The 21,470-nt window shown below is 35.3% G+C and overlaps 1 protein-coding gene across 2 annotated transcripts in view; it reads left to right on the plus strand.

Moving 5' to 3' along the window:
* PCSK6 (proprotein convertase subtilisin/kexin type 6) overlaps positions 1–21,470 on the plus strand; it is a 240,175-nt gene that overhangs the window by 118,308 nt on the left and 100,397 nt on the right. For both annotated transcript variants that reach the window (XM_074294997.1, XM_074294998.1), the window contains exons 9-11: positions 22–122; positions 8,750–8,853; positions 12,829–12,946. In XM_074294997.1, coding sequence (XP_074151098.1) covers positions 22–122; positions 8,750–8,853; positions 12,829–12,946 — 323 coding nt within the window. The remainder of the gene's footprint in view (positions 1–21; positions 123–8,749; positions 8,854–12,828; positions 12,947–21,470) is intronic.

A 21,470-nucleotide genomic window follows, 5' to 3' on the forward strand; every position in this document is an offset into this window, starting at 1 on the left:
CTGTGACCCTCTCACCCATAGGTCACCACTGATTTACGTCAGCGCTGTACTGATGGCCACACAGGGACCTCTGTGTCAGCGCCCATGGTGGCTGGCATTATTGCCTTGGCTTTAGAAGCAAAGTAAGTTAACACTTTTATTATTATTTTTAAGGCAATTGATGCTGAATGCTTATGTAACCTATTGTTATTAGGACCATAAGAACCCTACATGGGTTTGGTTTTATGAGGACAGACACAACTTAATCTGCTTATGGAGACATAGTTGAGCCCTATTAATGACAGTAATGCTGTCTCCCTTTCTGGGTTATATGCTAAGGTAATGCCTTTGTACTGCAATAGCTTTCCTAATGCTAATAAATCGCTAGTAAAATGTTGAGGGTTTTCTTTGGCTCTTGGCCACAAAGAAACTTAAAGATGTCTGTTTGGGAATGAGGGCGGGGAAAGGAGAAGATTGGCTGTGTATGCTTTCTCGGGGTCAAAAAGAGAATGTTAGTTTGTTTAAAACAAAAGTCCATCATAAATGGGCCATAACAAGTTGGTCATTTATTGTATCCATTTGTTGTAAATTTAAGATTTTAAAAAGATTTAAAAACTACTCTTAAAATGTTTAAATACTTCTAATTATGTATTTTAAGATGTTAATAGGCCTTACTAGAATAGAATGATTACCTTGAATTGAACAAAGAAACTATTAAATGATTTTAGTTTGAGTACAAATAGGTCAGTTTCTATGTCCTGAGGCTCTTGAAAAACTCTAAATAAGTTGCTACTTTCAGGGAAAGTTGCATCCACATAATCAGCAATTTATTGTTGTTGTTGTTTTTATATTTCCTCTCTTTTCTTTTTGGAAAACTTGTAATGAATTTGTATGTCATTGGCATATACTAATAAGATAGATCCTTCATCTGTTATCAAATCCTTCTGACTTTGGTGAAAGTAAAACCTGTGTTATAGGAAACACATACATTCAAATTAGATAGTTGTCTTCTTCAGCTTTTCAATTTCTCAGAAACATATGCATAGATAAAAAACTAAACTAAAACATATATAGAATTTTGAATTTATAGGAAGTTAAATTATTTTATTGACATTGAATATTGCCTTAAAAAATTTTCAGACTGGCATAGGAAGTAAGTCAGGAAGCAGTCCTTAAAGCCAAGTGCCATATTGCTGCCCTGTTTTAAAGTTTTGTAAGTTCTTGAAAAAATGGAGGCAGGGAATAGAAGGCATCAGAGATATGTGAGTATGAAATCAAGGAATTCCTGAAAAGGAAGAAGCGCTCATGGTCCACAGGTAGGCAAGGGCACATTGAAACTTATTCAAGAAAAAGTTGACTGTTTATCATGGAATTTCTTTTTCCATTGGGAATTCTCCTTTAACTTTATGAGGCAGTATGGTTCCTTGGAAAGGATATTGGATCCCACTTCTTCCACTTGTTATCTGTATAATGTTGAGCAAGTTCCTTAACTTCTTTGGGCCTCAATCTCCTTATCTGTAAAAATGACGGGGTTTGACTAGATCTCCAGAGTCTCCATCAGCTCAAAATCTATGATCCTATGAATTACAATCCTATGACTTCTTCATGAAAATCAGAGGAAAAATAGGATTTTCTTAATAGAAACTTGGTTTTATAATTCGTTGGAACCCATCTATTTTGTTCTAAAGGAAAAACTTTAAAGTTTGTCAAAACATTTCAGATGATTAGTTTTAGCCTCAGTTAGTTAGGCACAGTTATTTTTTTTTATTATAGGAAGCTGTCATTTTTAATTCCTGAACCTGCGAAAGAGCATTGGACTGGGAACCAGAAAACCTGAGTTCTAGTACCAGCTCTGCCACTAACTAGGGGGTAAGTTGCAAATGAGGGAATTGGACTAGATGATCCCTAGAATCCTTTCCAACTCTCATGTATGATTCTATGACTGTGGTTGGAAACACTGAGTTCCAAGGTACCATCATAATTATTTCAGTCTTACAATGAGGATTTCAGGGGGGAATACAGTGGAAGCCCTTGAGGCAGGTATTATAGGGAATGGTACCTGATACCTTTTTTCTGGTTCTATTTTTCTGTACCTGAAACTGAAAAAAAAAATTAGATTTAGCCCTGCAGTGATAAGGAAATCCTACTCATTTCCTACTTTTGTGTTACAAGTAATACCTATTAGTAGATCTAGAAGTAGCCTTGGCTAGTACCATTCACCTACGTAGCACTGGACGTAGAACTCAGTTTCATTATTCATATTCTAGTTCTAGTCTGTGCTGTATAGGTCTCCTGGAACAGCCTAAGCCACGACCCCAGACCAATACAGAACTCTTAAAAAAAAAAAAAAACTTACACAGACACCCCCCCACACCCACTACCACCACCACCACCACACAACAACAAGTCAAAAGAGGAACCAGAGGATCAGTTATCAAGGGTGCTACAACTCTTCCCTATCTTTCAACTTGAAATCAAACTGCTGACTTTCACAACACATTTTCCCAACAATAAGGATAGATAGTTTTTCTCCAGGGCTTCTTCCTATTTATGACTTATTTGACAAAAATGTTGGAGTAAGCAACTGTCACTTGGTTAATCTATTTCTTGAAGCCCAGAGCATCCTGTGCTCAGTGAGAGATTCCAGGTGTTCTCTTTTATACCTCCAGACCCTACTGAGTATTCCCTCCCTATTATTCTGATCCTCTGAATGGGAGCACTGGTAGGTGTCATTGTCCCTCAAGTTCCCCTGTAATCAAAAAGCAAAGCAATGTTGGACTTGATGGAGTCTTCCCCCAAACTCCCAGCAAGGGTCCCTCTTTTCTAATAATACCTGTAAAACAAGAGAAAAGAAGTGGGATCCCTCTTGATTTTTTTGGAGAACTAAGGTCAACCTACTTTATTGAGAGGGGAATTAAGAGGATCAATTTTTAACTATTAGTTGGAAGGGTATGAATAGGGCTAATATGTAGTAGTGATTGAAAGCAGCTATCAGAGCTTCTAAAGGAATTATTTTTCAAGAGGAAAAGCATTGTAGGCTAGGAGTTCAGAAGGAGATATGCACATATAATGTAACATGTATTTTTAAAAAGAGTAAGCCAGAAGCTGGTCTGGGTCTAGCCAGATTTCACTGCTTCTACAGGTTCTAGTGGGGAGAGGCAGAGGGCAAGGGCAGAATCAGAGCAGTAACCTAAAGCTGGGATGTCAGTGTGAAGTTAAGAAGAGCATATCCTAAAAGGGAGGAGTAGCTCTCTGTAAAATCATAGAATCATAGGATTTAGAGCTGAAAAAAGACCTTACGATCTTCTAAGGCAAATCTTCATTTATTAGACAAGAAAAGTGACGCCCAAAGAGTTGAGATAACTTGTTCCAAGTCGCACACATAGTAAAGGTCAAATCAGGTTTTGAACCTGAGTCCTTGGCAGATTCTTTCCCTTTATGGCATTGCTGTTTGTTTATTGACATGTTAGCCATGCTCTTTCCTTTCTGGGCTCTGACAGCATTGCCTTGAAGAGTAGTTACCATGTTCCCTCCTTGTACCCCTACACCTGTGTCCTGTCAGCTTTGACATTAAGGTTATTTTGTGAGAGGAGATAGTGACCTTTATGCAGCAAGCATGTGGTGATTCTTAGAAGCCAGGTTACTTGGTACTGAGAAGTGGTAAAGAATCATCAATTGATCCTGGGCACTTTGCTAAATGCTTATAGTAGGTAGGTAGGAGGCAGGCAGGCAGACAGATAGATAGATGATAGTAAGTAGTTAACTAGCTAGCTAGAGGACATGTAAGTAGATAGATAGATAGAGAGATAGATGATAGGTAGTTAGATAAATGAAAGGTAGGTAGGTAGATAAATAGATGGATGATAAATAGGTAGATAGATGGATAATAGGTAAGTAAGTAAATAGATAGGAAGATAGATGATAGATAGGTAGATAGATAGATAGATAGATAGATAGAGTTTTGAGCTTAGGCTTGAAAAAGTTATAGATTTTAAGAGCAGAGGTAAGGAAGGAGTATATGCCTAGAATGGAAGAATATCAATACAGACATGAAGACAAAAAGATGGAGCAACATGTTCCATAAAACATAACAAGTAGAATGTTATAACAGGACTGAATGCTTAGAAGAGAGCAATGTGTAAAAAAGATTTTAAAAAATAGGAAGAGCAAGACAAGATGATGAAAAACCCTGAATGCCAAATATAGGACTATATTGGATAGGAGAGATAACAGGGAGTATGGGTAGGACAGGATCAGAACCATACTGTAGGAGAGTCATCTTGGCAGCTTTGTGAGGCTGGATTAGAGTGGAGAAAACTTGAGGCAGGGAAACCAATTAGGAGGGCATTCCAATAGTGCAGATGAGAGGTACTGAGAGATTGAGCCAGGGTGGTGGTTATATGAGTGAAGAGAAAGGAATGTATTTTAGAAATGTTGTGGAGATTTAAAAATTACAAGTTTTTGTGATGGTCTGGAAATGTAGTATAAGAAATAAAAGTAAAGGATGAACTGAAGTTGTGAGTCTGCTTGACTAGAAAGATGTTGGTGCTATCCATAGTAATAGGGAAGTTCAGAAGAGTGGTATATTTTGGCAAACAGATAATGAGTTTTCTTTGGATGTTTTGAGTTTGAGGCATATGAATCTTTTAATTCAAATGTCCAACAGGTAGCTAATGAATAGGGTTGGAGCTTAGGAAAGAGACTAAATATTGAGTATTTAATTCTGGGAATTGTCCCCATAGTTGAATGAGATTAAGTAAGAATAAAGAGCAAAAAGACCCAGGATAACCACAATTTCCATATGGAATCAAACAAAGGAGAATGGTGAGGATCAGTCTGAAATATAGTAGAAAGCCAAGAGAAATCAATGTCATGAAAATCTAGATAGGATAGAGTGTCCAGGAGTATACTAATCAGCAAGGTCAATATAGAAAATAAGTCAAGAAGTATAGGGGCTGAGAAAGGGCCATTAGATTTGGCATTTAAGATATAATTAGTCATTTTGGATAGAGTAGTTTCAGTTCAATGATAAGGTCGATAGCCATCATGTAATGGTTAAGGGAGTTTTTGAAAGAAGAGAAAAGAAAGTGAAGGCACCAAATATATTTGGCTTTTTTCAAGTAATTTAACAAAGAATAGGAAGAGATACAGGACTACAGTTGGAGGGATCATAAATCATTTTGTTCTTAAGGATTAGAAACATGGATCGTTTTTGTAAGCAACAGGGAAAGAACCAATAGATAGGAAGTGATTGAAGATTAGAGAGACAGAAGGAGAATAATAGTGGAAACAATTTTCTGGAGAAGACAGGCAGCAATAGTATCAAGGAAGTTAAAACAATGAGTGTAGACTACAAAAAGTTAGAAAGTAAAAGAAAGCTGGAAGATAAAGGAGTGACAGAAGTTGGAAGGATTTTCTGACTAGAGAGGGATGCAAGCATAATTTTAATTGGAGAGGAAGAAATTGGGAAAGGGAAAGGTTGCATTTAGGGCATGACTAATTGAGCTGGGACTCAGAAAGGGGATAGAATGTAGGTAAAAGTACCAGTCTTGATAGGGAGGAAGGAAACTTCTTTATTTGAAACAGGAGTGAAATGAGAAAGAATGAGAGATGGTATAGATAAATTTTGTGGAGGACAGTTGAAGAAATTCATGATCCAAGCTTTCCAATCAAAAAAGAAACCATAAATAGGGAATCTTTGTCACATGACAATTTGTCCTTCCTCTTTACCCCTTGAGCTTTATGCTCTCCAGATTATCTTCTGGTTTCATGATGCCTGACTGCCATCCTACATATTCAGTCCAACAATTTGCTTGAATATCTTTTCTACCTGTCTCAATTCAGATTGGGCCTTACATTCATTCTTTTTTTTCTCAATAGCACTTTATTTATCCAAATACATGTAAAGATAATCTTCAACATTCATTTTTGCAAGATTTTGTATTCCAAATTTTTTCTCCCTTAGACAGTGACAAATTTTGCTTTTTCTTTTTCTTGTGGTTTTCCCTTTAGTTCTGATTTTTCTTTCAAAAAATAACTAATATGGAAATATGTTTAAAAGGTTTGTACATGTATAACCTATATTGAATTGCTCACTGTCATGGGGAAGAGGTAGGTAAAAGAGGGAAGAACAAACCATTTCAAACTCAATATCTTACAAAAGTGAATGTTGAAAATTATCTTTACATATAATTGTAAAAATAAGATGCTGTTGAATAAAAGAAAGAAAGAAAGAAAAGTGAAAATATTATGCTTCAATCCACATTCACTGTCCATGATTTTCTCTCTGGACATGGATGGCATTTTCCATCACAAATGTATTGGAATTGTCTTGGATCACTGCATTGCTGAGAAGAGCTATATCTATCATACTTGATCACCCTATAATCTTGCTGTTACTGTGTATAATGTTCTCCTGATTCTGCTCAGTTCACTTAACACCAATTCATTAACATCTGTTCTTGTGCTTAGCCTGTGTCAGCTTCCTCCCTAACCATCCCTTAAAACCTAGCCCAGGATTTTGACCTACCCTGGGATCCAGGCTTTAGGAGCTAGACAATAATCTCTAATTTTTCTACTAACTTCAAAGGGACTTGACAGCCTACTTTAGAAAGCCTCAAATTTCAATTAAGTGGGAAAACAGGTTTACCCTCTGAGAGTAAGAGAGGAAGGATAGAGCTGGGGAGCTAGACGAGGTTTGAATCAGTCATGTTATGAGATGCAATAAGAATTCTGTACCTTAGAAAGATCACTCTTACTTAGTGCCTTAGCGTAGTCACACCTACACTAATGTTCCTTTTCCTAGATCAAATAACCATGAGTAGGTGATGCTTGAGAATACGTATGACCCAAAATTAATCACTCTTTTGCTTCTCTGTTAATGACCTCTCCAAATTAAGGTAGACTTGTTCTTAGATTATATAAAAGCAATGTGTCACCAGGCCTATATTATAATTGCTTATAACTTATAGCTTTGTAGCTATTTGTAGGCTATTGCCCTGGCCTTGGAAAGTGCAGGTGAATTTCATGCCATATTGAGGCATCGGAGGACTTTAATAAAGAGAATCAACAAGAAAGAAATAAAATGGATTTCTAGACAGTTGTAAAGGTCCAACTGAAGTTGCATAACATAAATTTAGGATGAATTTATATTTTATAATTTGTATTAGAAACTATTTTAAATCAGGTTTTGTGAAGTTCTCCATTAAAGCACAGCAGCTTTGGAGAAAAAACACACATCCCAAACTCTTCAAATGCTATTTGGCAGGATAGAGATTAAATAAAAGTTGAAGGGGAAAAGGATTCTTGGAAGTCAGGGCATAAGAACATTGTTGTAATGGCTTATGATGGGACCCAAGCTGAGTAGGAAGGCAATCCTGGTGGACTTCGAGAGCATTCGAAAAGCCAGAGGCAAGATGAAGAATCATTTCAGCTATACTCAAGGAGTAATATATATGAAGGGAAAGGGGCTTGTGAAGAATCCTTTCAGCTATAATCAAGGAATAATATTTATGAAGGGAAAGGGGTTTGTGAAGAATGCAGGGAATTTCTGAGCTGGAGACCTAGAAATTTAATAGTTCCAAGTGATGATGACTCCATATTAGTGGGGAGCTGAAGCCATGTGGAGGTAAAGCTTCTTTATCTTGTATTAAAAATAAAAGTCAGAGATAAACCTGGGGTTAAATAATGCTTAATGACAGAGAAATTAGAAGGAAAGCTAATTATCATTCTATTTTAAACAGGGGAGAGGTATAAACTTTATACTAAATTTTGATTTTTTTTCTAGATTGATAAAAGAAGTTTATTATGGAGATTGGAAGTAAGGTTAAAGTCTAGTTAAGGAAATAGGTGAGAGTAAAGAGAGGGGCACTGGAAACTATATTCCAGTGGGAAGAGAGTCCTTGGGGTGCCAGGCATGGTGCTGGCATGTTTAGACCCTCTACCTAAATTTTGATTTTTTTAATAAAATAAATACGTTCTACATATAGTTGAAGATCTAAATTCTATAAACTCTGTAATTGGTAGCTGAATTGGGGTTTTTGTAGAATGTAGTTTTAACTTATTGTATACTTCAAAAATATATTAAGAATTCTCATCTCTTACAGAATTTAGGATAGGAATAAGGTGCTCAATAAGTACAATGAAAGGAAGTTTCCTAAAGAAAGAACTTTTACTCTAACTATAGAGGGAGAAGAGGAGAAAGAAAAGCATTTATTAAATGCCTACTATGTGCCAATCACTCTGTTAAGCCCTTTACAAATATTGTCTTATTTCATCTGCCCTAAAACTCTGAGATAAATGCTATTATTATCCCAATTTTACAATTAGGAAACTGAGGCAGACAGATGGACTTACCCAGGATCACACAGCTAGTAAGTGTCTGAGGTAGAATTTGAAAGCAGGTCCTCTTGACTCTAGATGCAGTGCTCTGTCTATCATTTCCCCTAATGGCCTCATAGCCCTTTCTACTTAACCCTGTTCTACTTTTAGATAGTCTTAAATAGGTTATGGTACAAATAGATAGCATGTCTAGGTTTTGGATGTTTGAAGATTTTAGGTACATGCATTTTTATCTTATATCTTATTGTATTCCATCTCAATATTTAGTTGCTGAAAACTATTCCTTGAAGAATATGATGCAACTAAAGAATGTACTCACTCCTCAGTCTCAGGATGCTTGCTGAAATCTAAATTCTGCATGTTGCCAGGGTAGAATGCATCAATTGTCATTTCAGGATATCAACATTATCCTGTTTTTGTATTTTTGTAGCAACCAATTAACATGGAGGGATGTTCAGCATCTGCTTGTGAAAACATCCAGGCCAGCTCATCTGAAAGCAAGTGACTGGAAAGTAAATGGAGCAGGTCACAAAGGTGAGGTAAACAGTTTCAATTCAATTTGACACTGTTTTCTTGAGTAGACCCAGTAACTGTGAACCATCATTGTGTATAATGTCTTCATTATCTTAAAGTGTGTTTGGATTTTTCTTTTTTACAATAACAGTCAGCATTTATATGTGTGTGTGTGTGTGTGTGTGTGTGTGTGTGTATTTTTTTTTGCTTTAAATTTGGCAAAGTATCTTATATCTCATGATATTATCTCATTTTATATTCACAGTGACTCTGGAAGAAAGGTAAAGGCCATTATAAACCCCATTTTACTGATGGGAGAACTTAGGTAGACAGAGCTTAAATAACTTGACCAGAGAGACACAGTGTCTGAGGCTGGATCTGAATTCTGCTTTTCTTGATTTCAGGTCCAGTGCTCTATCCACTGTATCACCTAGATTACTTTTGGAAGCAAAAATAAGTTTAATTCACTTAAATGTTTAAAAGTCAATATGTTGGAACCTTGCTATAACACTGAAGAAATTAATATCTAAAATTTGTATTACACTTAATGTGCACAAAGTGTTTTATACACATATACATGTATATAATTTTATCCTCACATCAACCCTGTGAGGTTGGTATTTGCTATTAATATCTAGGATTCTGTGTGTCTCAAAGGGTGTGTCTGAGAACTCTAGCATTTCATACGTTTCATTAGTTCTATGAAATTTTGTTTTCCTCATATCTATTTAAAATATCATAAATTATAAAATGCTCTTTGCTTCCATCCTTTTGAGCTTGCAATTAATGTTATGAACCACCAGAATGAAAACAGAATAAAATTCAATTTGCCATCTACTCTTCCCAGCTTTGGGTAGAGAAAAATCACAATAGTTTATGGGAAGAGTCTGGGGGCCCCCAAGCTGCTTCCCACATTGTTAGGCAAGGGGAAATTGGAAAAAAAATGGAAGAGAGTGGAGGAAGTCAAAGGGAAGACAAAGCAGAAGTTTCCCAAATTCTGGGTAACAAATTTGAAATCTCAGTTGCCTGGGAACTCTTCTTTGTTGCCAACCTAAACAATAAATGGACCACAACTCTTTGTGGCAAAGGAATACTGTCCCACAAGCAAAATAATTTGAGAGCCACTAATGCAAGTTCACTTCCAGCATCAAAATTCTGTCATCCTCTGTAAGACTTCATCCAAGGGAATTTAGCTAATGAATATCCAAAATAGCATTATTACAAACCCAGAACCCAAACCCCAGGTGTTTGCCAGCTTTAGATTTTAGTTTCTGATGAGGATGCAAGGAAACCCAAGTATTAGTATTATAGTGGGACTTCTGTTATATTCCTATAAACTCTAAGATCAGGTGGTCTAGAAAGCAAAGAGGAATTTAGGAATTTAGGAATTTCAAAAAGATAAAACAAAAATAAGACAATCCACTGGATCAAGCCTTCTTAACTACTTTTTTTGTACTGAGGTAGTATGGGTCAGTGGATAGAGTGCTGGACCTAGAAGATTCAGGAAGATCTAATGCCTCAGACATATACTTTACTAGCCATATGATCCTGGACGAGTGACTTAACCTGTTTCCTCAGCTATAGAGTAGAGATAATAATAGCACCTCTTCCCAGGGTCATTGTAAGGATCAAATGAGTAATATATGTAGAGTGTTTAACAAAGTACATACTAATTTCTATCTTCTATCTCTCCCCATCCCCACAATGGATCCCACTGGCAATTTGGTAAAGCCCAGAGACCTCTTCTCAGAATCATGCTGTAAATGCATAAATATAAAATACATTCAAATGGGTTACCAAGGAAACCAGTTAAACAGAAATACAGCTTTATTAATTTTATTTTTAAGTGTATGAACTCCATGTTAAGAACCCCTGGACTAGAGTATGCACAAAGCTAAGGTAGTTGTTAAAAGAGATTTTCCAATAGAATTGCTTCTATTTGGCTCATTGATAATTTGAAAGATCATAAAGTACTATTTGGTGGTGTGTGTGTGTGTGTGTGTGTGTGAGAGAGAGAGAGAGAGAGAGAGAGACAGAGAGACAGAGAGACAGAGACAGAGAGAGACAGAGAGACAGAGAGAGAGAGAGAGAGAGAGAGAGAGAGAGAGAGAGAGAGAGAGAGAGAGAGAGAGTGAGAGAGAGAGAATCTGTAACTATATTTTTTTCTATAGCAACCTAAAACCAAAACATTTTGAAATCACTCAACTTTATGTTTTTTAGTTTTTAAAATACACATCTAGTCCAAACATAATAAACTTCAGGGGTTATAATTTTAATCCACTTGAGCCCTATTATATTTATATGGTATTGCTAAAAGACCACTGATTAAGAGTTGGGGTGGGAGGTCTTTGTTTCGAACACTTTTGTGGCAGTGGGGTATTGTACCAGATTTTTATTTGTATTTAAAATTTAGCCTGTTAAAACCCAAAACAAATTATAATTGCTTATAACTTTTTCAGTATTCAAATTAGACTTTTAAATGTCCATTCTTTGATGGGCTAGATCAAAAGGTTGCAACCTCATATGGGGTCAAGTAACTAAATGTGGGGGTCACAAAAATTTGGCAGCAGTAAAAGGTATAAAACATTCTGCCAAAATTTAATTCTTTATGTAAAAATAAGCAAGCACATCCATCTCAAAATTGCAGATTTGCTTTTATCTTTAATCAGTGTCAAACCATTCTTTTAAAATAAGATTTTATGATTTGTTTTCAATAAATGTATGCTTTATACCCCTGTTTTATATACCTAATTGCCTGGCATTACATAAAATTTTTTAAACGAAAAGGGGTCATGAGTGGAAAAAAAAATTTAAGAAGACCTGGTCTAGATCGCCAGTGGTGACAGATTACTTCTCTAACTATCCAATGTAATAGCCAATAATAAAAAAAAAATAGCATTACACTAAGGCTTCCAATATGTTCCCTATATACTCTAAAATAGGCTGTCTGGACACCAAAGAATAGAATTTAGAAACTTCGAAGAGATAAGAAACCACTGGAAGCAAAGTTTCTAAACTATTTTCTATATCAAGCTATCTGTATGAACCAATGGATAGTTTCATTATGTCCTGCATATCATAGTTATTTTTAGATAGGGAAGCAAGAAAAATGAATGTAGCATGATTTCAATGTTATTTGTCCTCCATTGCATATGATGATGATTTTTACTTTTAGTTACAGAATCACAGAAATCTTGATTTGGGAGGGACCTCAGAAGCCACCTAGTCTAATACACAGAAGGAATCCCCACCATCACATACCCAACAAGTGATTATCTAGTCTCAAATGACTGGAAATACCTCCTCCCAAACAAACACCTCTACTGGCAGAAAATTCCTTTTTAGGATAATTCTAATTGTGAAGAATTTTTTCCCAACATCAGATCTAAATTTATCTATTTTCAACTTCCATTAATTCACTGCTCCTATTTCTGTTCACAAGGTCCAAATGGAATAAACTTAATCTTTCTTCTATAAGGCAGCCTTCTAAATATTTGAAGATGACAATTATGTTCCCCATGAGTCTTTTCTCAAGCTAAATATGTTTAATTCCTTCAAAAAGAGGATTGTTTGCTTATAGCAAAGATCAAAGGTTGAAGTCTATGATCATATTGCCTGACCAATCAAATCCCTCTTTCTACTCATACATATTTTAACCTTTTAAGGAAAACCTGGGTTTGACTCCTCTCTCAGATAGTTATTATCATGTGACTTGGGCCTCATTTAACCTTTCTGAGATTCAGTTTCCTCTTCTGTAAAATGGGAATTCCAATGGAAATTAAAGAAAGTGGTCAGGAGGATAAAATCAGAATATATGTGAAGTGTTTTAAGGTGCTATATAAACAGGACTAGAACAAATTTCTGTTTGAGAACCCATTTTCGTGCTGTGTAGCTTTGTATCATGGTCAGTGAATCATAGTGCAGGATTCTAACTATGAATGACTTTTAAAAGATCCCAACCAAAAGAGCCTGATTCTAAAGCTTCTGTCTTTTTAGTTAGCCATCTTTATGGATTTGGCTTGGTGGATGCAGAAGGTATTGTAGTTGAAGCTAAGAAATGGAAGGCTGTACCCTCTCAACATATGTGTATTGCAGCATCAGACAAAAGACCCAGGTGAGTTTTTGCTCTGGCTTCTCATGGGAATGAATACTTGTCATCTTATAACTAAAGCTGTTTTAAGGTGAGCAGCTAAGTGTACATGCTCACTCATGCACATGTATGCTTACACATGTGTACTCCCATATATGTAACTTAGGAACACTGTGGCATTTGCTTTCTTTTTAGGATTGGTCTGGGACATGGGAAAGAAAACCCTTTTTAGTTCATTATATATCTTGCACCTGGACATTCCAAGATAAAAAAACATTACTCTGTCAGTTCTGACCTAACTTCTAGACTTTCTCATAAAAACAAGCATACAGAGTCAAACCACTGGTCCATCCAATTCATTTTTTTTCTCTGTGATGTTTTATATCAAGGGATGATCATTGCCTTCCAGGTCAGCAAGTTTAAAAGTTAGAGAAATGTTCTCAAATAATTCTACCATTCTAATAACTCATTATTTTTCCTCTTATTCATTTCTAGAGTGAATGGCTCCATGTAGTGATCACCTAAAGTATTGTACTTCTTCTAATGGCCTAGAAACTCACTTTCAAAATTCTAGTTCTGATATTCATTATGCTTCAATAAGTGGTTGCTGAGCATCTATTACATACAAAGCCATGCTAAGTACTGAGGACATAAAGACTTTTAAATGACATGTAGGAAATAAAGTGGTAGACTGAAGACAGAAAGATTTCAGTTCAAATCCTGCTTCAAATCCTGGCTCTGTGATTTTGGGCAAGTCACAACATTTTTTGCCTCTTTTCCCTCATCTGTCAGTAAGTAAACATGTGCACAGCATCTGCAATGTGCCAGGTATTGTGCTAAGCATGGGGAATATAAGGACAACACCTTCTGTTGTGAGTGAGCTCACAGTCTATGGGGTTATTGGATTCCTTGAAATCTAAGGTCCCTTTCAACTCTATAAGACAGACCACAACTTTGACATAGATAGTCCAAGATTTAGTGAATATGTTCATATTTATCCTTGGGAAACCTCTGAGGTACCACACCTATATTAAGAATGTTTATCAGGCATTACTGCTCTAACTGATCAAAATTCAAATTCATTTTTTCAGTTTTTAAAAAATTAGATGTATTCCCTCATTGTGAATTTTTAAATAAGATTTCCTATCTATAAAATGAATCAGACAGAAGGTCTTAAATACATTAGTAGAGAAAAGCAGATTCTACTCCTTATGAATTCTGTATTTGAATTATTCTGGTTTAGATGAGAGTGTTCTTATAGAGTATCCCTATAGTTTTTATTCATTGAAAAAAAATTGGTTATAAATATTATTATTGATTGCTGTGTGCTTGAGAATGAAATGACATATCTATAAAAGGTGGCTATTCTTTTAATTTGTGAACTGAAGCAGAATATCATATGTCAAAACGCATCTTTCTGAAATAGCTCTATTTCTTCTAATATATTATCCTACTGCCAAAGAAATTTGAGAAAGTATTTGGAACTAACATGAAGGGAGATGTTTGTTTTGTTTTTTCTTTTTAGAAGTTGTATTTTATAGTTCTGCTAACTCCATAGATTGTCACCTGGGTATGCTCTCTAACATACCTCACAGACAGACATGCAAACATTCAAATAGCAGTCTTAAACTCTGAAAAACCATTTACTGTAGAGCCTATGACTATCTCATTCAGAAGTAGACTTCATAAAATAAAAGGGTGAGGTTTTTCATGTTTATTTACTTTAAGAGATGTTTTGGGTAAAGCAAGAATCTTACCCAAAGAACAGGCATACAGAGTCAAACCAGTGGTCCATCCAACTCAAGTTTCTTATCTCTGCGATGTTTTACATCAGGAAATGATAATTACCTCCTATGTCATCAAGTTTAAAAGAGAGATATTCCCAAATAATGCTACCTTTTTAATAACTCATTAATTTTCTCTGGTTGTGATAACTTTTAAGATCATTTAGGACAGAAAGATGCAAACATTGTTGGATTTAAGATATGAGTTGTCCCTGCAGCTTTGATTCAATTTGCTGACCAAATGTTTGGCCTCTTGCACAGTGTTGGTGTCTCCAATTTATAACAGATTTGTTTGTATACTTTCCCTTTCAGGGCAGCTCCTGAATAAAGCATTTTTTACCACTGCCAAAAATATATTTTTTTAAGGGAGAGTGGTGCCTAGGTAGGGAAATGATTGTTTTTATTTTATTTTTCAATAAAATCACAAGGTCTAGACAGTGCAAGTTGAGGGGAACAGCTATAACATACAATGTCACATTGTTCTTTTTCTTTGAAGAAAGCAGAAATTCAACCAGTTTCGTCAGATGAATCCGATTTCTATTAAATAAGCATAATTTTTTAAAATTTAAAACTATCCAGAACTATTCAGAATATTCAACAAAATTATCACCCCAGCTTTATACTTTCTTCATCAACTCACCCAATCCTACTTCAACTATCTTTAAGGAAATAAACTTGGATACAATGTGATGTGTCACTTTGCAGTAATAAGAGGTGTATGAGTGACAGAAATATTTTTCTTTTTTTTTATTTTTTTAACCTTCTCCCCTTTGACACAGCCTCAGTTGACTCCAGTACAGAGTGATATTATTCCTTCAAGTGATGATTGACTGAGCACTGTCAGACTTGAGAATAAGCTTGGGACAAGAGTATAAATCCATGGAGAAAATTAAGGGTCATTGTTTTGCCTGAGCTTTTGGAAAATTTTTCCATGTGGCTTTTGAAGTCTTTTGATGATTTAGTTTACCATTCGTTTTGATAATTTATAAGACAAAGTGGGGGAGGGAAGAAGCAGCCATTAGAATTGGGACAGTTTTCATGGCCAGCCAGACTTTGCTTTATTCTTTTTATCTTCATGTCTTCTGGGTGTGGTATCTCCCTGCCTGCATCTATCTCGTTCTTGAGCTTTCCTCCACCTCTGCCTTTTTCAGCATCTCTCCCTCTCATCCTGGAATCAATTTTTGAGCAGTTCCTAGGATCTTCTGTCCATCCCAAACCAGGTCAAAGCCTCCTCCTTCAATGGTGAGTAGCAGAAAGAGAGAGAGAGAGAGAAAGAGAGATAGTTTTTTCCCATGGATTCCTCTTACATATATATGTGTGCTTGTGTACCTCCCCTGCATAGAAGGAGAATGCTCTGGGATAGGACAAATGGTTGGATAGTTCTCTCTATAGAACTAAACTTTAGAAAATAGACTCTGGAAGGAACTTAGAATATGGTTGTTCCTGAATCTTTACTCTCCTGAAAGTGTTCTGAATTTGAAGACTAAATGGATGCATTATCAAGCAGTATTTTGATGTTACAAGGTCCCTCTATATTCCCATGAGTGATGTAATAGTGGAAGAAGTTAGAATAAGATGTATCTGATTCAGTTTTTCCATGTAGCTCAATCACTCAGCTTGATCTTATGGGACAAGTCATTGTTAAAAGAAATGGATTTTCACTTTTAGTGTTGGATCTAAAGTTGAAGGCTTCTTTCTTTAATGTCAACTTGGTGTTCTCAGCCAATGCTCAGGAAATAGCATTGCTGCTTTTATTGGCCTGACTTATTTAAGCCTGCTTGGGTTGGGATTGTATTGAAATACACAAACTTAATTGCCATTCAGAAAAATAGCATTTAATTTATTTAGTAAAAGATGCCATGTCCTAAGTCAAAGAGAATACTCTTTGCTACTTAAGTTAAAATGTCATCCAGAAAAGACCCTAACCTATAAATATGATACTATAGGTAGAAGAATTTATACTTCAGATGTGACATCTTAGAACTAAGGGAATAGTTCCAGGTTGATAATTATGGGTAAAGTCACTTAATCTTTCCAATTCTAATTTTTCTCATTTAACAATCATAGTATATATCCTTTTAAGGATAAAATTTCAAATATAAGTGAATTGAATGAAAAATAAGGGATAGTATATGGAAAAAAGCAAACTGTTCATTACTTTCTTTGAGCTAATAGGACTTTATGTATTACTTTGTTGTATAAATTATTATATCAGTGAAAATACTTCCCATTGTATTTGTCAAAACTGATGACCAAGAAAAGCTGGCTAATGTGTCAAAGAGAAGCAATTAGTATATTCCTCATGAAATTATAAGTCTAGATTTTTTTTAAAAAGTCACGAATCAGGATTATGTTTACACTTATATTGTGAAGGAAAATCATTTGTGAGTTACTTGGTGTGATTGAAGATGTCAGCAGACAAAAATGTTGGCTAAACCTACATTCCTGCTGTGAAATTCAAATATAATTATAAAAACTAATCAATTTTCATTTGCTCATAGAGCTCTAATGGTCTTAATCTAGGCTGAGCATCTCACTTTGACAGGCGATGTATAAGCATCACCCCATTTAGAAAATTTATAAGTTCTTCCCTGCTGCAGACCATGCATATATCTACATTCCATGGGAATGGAGCCAAAAATTGTGTTTATTTTGTTTTTAAAATACTTTTCTCCAAGGTGAAAAAAAATAAAATTACTGCAATATTTTAGGAGGAAAAGGAACCTGGTTTTTAAACATCTTATGTATCCCTTGAGATTCTTCAAGTCGGTTCTATCTTTGATTTCTTAGTGCTGAGTTCTTTAAAAAAAAAATTCTAAGATTTCCCTTATTCATCTCTGAAGTAACATAGTTTTAGATTTTCTTAAGACAAACATTAAGAATATTACTAAAACCAATTTAAAAAGACCTAGAAGAAAGCCTCCAATATTTAGGGTAGATTATTTTTAGAAGATCATTGGAAGAACATGAATAAAAGTTATATAAAGACAGGAATAGATATGGGTTACAATCTGCAAGCATGAAGGGGTTACCCACATTGAGGAAATCACTTATATTTTGAATTTAAAACATTAGATAAGCTTAAGGACAGTAAAACTTGACATGCACATTTTATTAGTTTAAATTGGTATTAGAAATTACAATCCATACTGGGTTGATAGCTCTGCATTGGTCTGTGATTATCTAAATATGTAATCTATAGATTGATTATTCATGCTAATAATGAAGAGAAAAGACACAGATTTAATTTAATTAAAATAAAAGTACATATGGAATGCCTACTATTTATTCGTTCACTAAATGACTATTAAATGCAAATATTTACTATGTTCAAAACATTATATTAGACTATGAAGGGATGGAAATATGGAGATATTTAAATATGATTTCTTCTACTCTTATAGATCTTTCAGGCTAATGTGAGGGATATGACAAACACAAATGTGCAATAATGTAAAAATAAGTGGAGAATAGAATAAAAGAATTTAAATGTGAGTGGGTGAGACTAGAGGAATTAAAACGTCATTTCTTACCACAGGAATCAGGGAAATTTTTTGGAGTTGATAAGTGGGTCTTGGAGGATGGATAGAACATCAAAAGGCAAAGATGAATTGGAGAGAAATCCAAATGTAGGAAACTGTATAGAGGAAAAGTTCTATATGCTTAGTACTGTCCTAGATGGTTTAGAGAATACAAAAGAAATGAGGAAGAGTCTGGATCTGATATTTAGTCAATGGTTAGCAAACTTTTTGGCCTCAAGACTCCTTTATCCTCTTAAATATTATTAAGTACTATCTCCTACACCCTCCCCACCAAGAGCTTTTGTTTTATGTGTGTGATTTATCAATATTTTCCATATTAGAAATTAAAATGCTTTAATGTTGTTATAAAAATTGTTCTCTCATGGATTCTTTGAAAGGATCTCTAGAACACACTTTGAGAATCATTGCTTTAAATAATGTAGAGTAACATTCATTCATTCATTCATTCAGCTAAATGAACACACTGGATAGAACGTTAAACTTGGAGTCAGGAAAATCTGAATTCAAATCCAGGCTCAGACACATACTAGCTGTGTGACATTGAGCAAGTCACTTAATTCCATCTGCCTCAATTTCTTCTTTGGCAAAAGGAAAATAATAATACCACCTATCCCATGGCTTCTGAAAGGATAAAATGAGATAATATTTGTAAAAAAAATTTGCATGTTTTAAAGTGCCACATAAATGTTAGTTACTGTTATGATTAATTATTATTATTCAGAAAGCATTCATTCAGCATTACTTTTACTCTAGGTACCAGATATCCAGATAAAAACCACATAGTTTCTTCCTTTAATTAATTCCTTAAGTAATGTTCTACTGGAGGGAAATAGCATATACAAAATAAAGCCAATGTGAACTGACTAAAAAGAACACTAAAAACCGGGGTGATAAAGAAAGGCTTCCTGTGGAAGCTACCACTTGAGCAAAGCCTTGAAAAAAGCCAGGGTTCATCTCTGACGAAATCGAGTCATCTCTGTGCAGCTGATTCCTAAATTTATATATCCAACCCTTGTCTTTCCTCTCCCAAGGTATACACTTGCATCTCCAACTGTCTCAAACTCTAAGTAACACATATAAAACTTATTGTTTTCTCTCTCCCAACTTCTCCCTTTTCTGTTGGAATACACGGGAGCCACCTCACAGTGGCTGCTGGAGGTCCAACCTAGAATGGATCTCCTTTTGTGAAGGGATGAAGCAAAGAGCAGTTGCTATTCTCTGACCTCTCTCCTTTTCCCTCTGCCTCCAATTTATCTCATTCCCAGTCCGCAACACCTGTGTCAGCAAAGGCTGCCCTGCATCTCTTTCAGATGCTATGATCCACAGCTGTGGAGGCTCTTAGGGAATTGACCTGTCCCTTAACACTTTTCCTCAACTTCTTATCAAGAGAACCATCATCCTTCCAGGCTTGCAACTTTGATGCGACCCTTAACTCCCTCTTCTTATTCCATGTATCTAAACCTGCTGCCAAATTTTGCCCTTTTTGTTTTCATTGGCCCATTCATGGCTCTTTCTCTACTCACATGGCCTCCTCCCTAGGCCAGACCCTTATCACCTTTCTTCAGGGTTATTGCAACTGGTAGTATACATCTGAGCTCAGCTTTGAACTCAGGTCTTCCTGACTCCAAATTTAGTATTCTATCCACTGTGTCATCTAGATGAATGAGTGAATAAATGTGGTTACTGTGTATTGAAATTTTTGTAAATTCTAATCATGTTGTTCCCTTTCCTATTCAAATTCCAATGACTCCCTATTACCTTGAGAATCAAATATAAAATACTTTTTGGCATTCAAAGCCTCATCCTTTCCTATCTTCCCAGAATTTTTATATAGTAGCCCCTGTCATACCATATGATTTAGCTCACTGACTTACTTGGTTTTATTTGCAAATAAATATCCCACTTCCATGCTTTTGCATATTTAAAGTGCTTTTCCTCCTAACCTCCTTCTTTTAATTTCCCAACTTTTCCCAAGACTTAGCTAAATATTATACTTTTTGCAGAAGGCCTTTCCTGGGCCCGCCAGCTTCCAGAATCATCCTCTCTAAAATGGCCTTTCATTTACTTTATATCTATCTGGCATATAGCTGCTTATTTATACACTTTCTTCCACATTCAATTGTGAGTTGTTGGAGGGCTGGGACTATTTTTACCTTTTTTGGTATCCCCAGAACGCAACACAATGCCCAACACATTAAGCACTTCAGTGTTTGTTAACTAAGTTGACTGACTGTTGTAGATGGGAAGCACAAATTAGACCAGTTTGGTAGGAATGTTTAAAATATGTGGGGATGAAAAATGTGAATTAAATATTGAAAGATAAGATGGATTGTGATGGATATTAAATTCTATATGTAAAAGTTTGCATTTCAACTTAGAGGCAAAAGAAAGCCACTGAAGTTTCTTGAGTAGTGTAGAGGCTGGAGGAAAACTAGGATAAAGTAGAATCACAAAAACCTAGGGAGGAAAAAATATCCAGTAGGAGGAAGAAGTAATCAACAATGTCAAATGCTGCCAAGATATGAAAAAGGCTGAGGACTGAGAAAATGACATCAGATTTAGCACTTAAAATATCACTGCTATGGATAAAGATGTTTTAGTTGAAAGGAGGGATCAGAAAATTGAACTCTATTGAGAAGTAAATGAAAGGAGTGGAAGTAGAAATAAATATAGAACAATTTTACTAGAAAAAGTTAGTTATGAAAGTGAGGGAAGATATGGATAATAGACTGAGGAGATGGTTCACTCAAATGAAGTTTTTTAAGGATCCAGCAGACTTAAGCTTAATTGTAAGTGGAAAAAAAGGAGCCAGTAGATAGAGAGACTGTAGATTAGAGAGAGAAAGTGGAGACTAGAGGAAAAAAAGGTTGGGTTCAAGGTTACAACTGTAGATGCAGATCTTGGCCAGGTAAATTATAGCAGGAGAGAAAATAATATCCAGGAGAGCTGAGACATAAAATAGGAGAAAAGGAAAAGTTTTGTTCAATCAGTTGTGTGGTGTATGATAGAGTATCAATTTAAGAATGAATTTTAAAGTTACCATACAATAATGAAATTAGTTTTAAAATTTATTCACTATAGATGGGTAGGTTCTTTATTTAGCATCATATGAGTAGGATTAGAGAAAATAAGTGGTGGTGGTAACTCTTCAGCAAGGACCTGACCTGCAATAGAAAAAGGGAGAAAGAATTTTTTTTTTCAAAATAGTAGTAAATAGTTGAA

Source organism: Sminthopsis crassicaudata, chromosome 2, assembly GCF_048593235.1.
Source record: "Sminthopsis crassicaudata isolate SCR6 chromosome 2, ASM4859323v1, whole genome shotgun sequence".
Taxonomy (NCBI): Eukaryota; Metazoa; Chordata; class Mammalia; order Dasyuromorphia; family Dasyuridae; genus Sminthopsis; species Sminthopsis crassicaudata.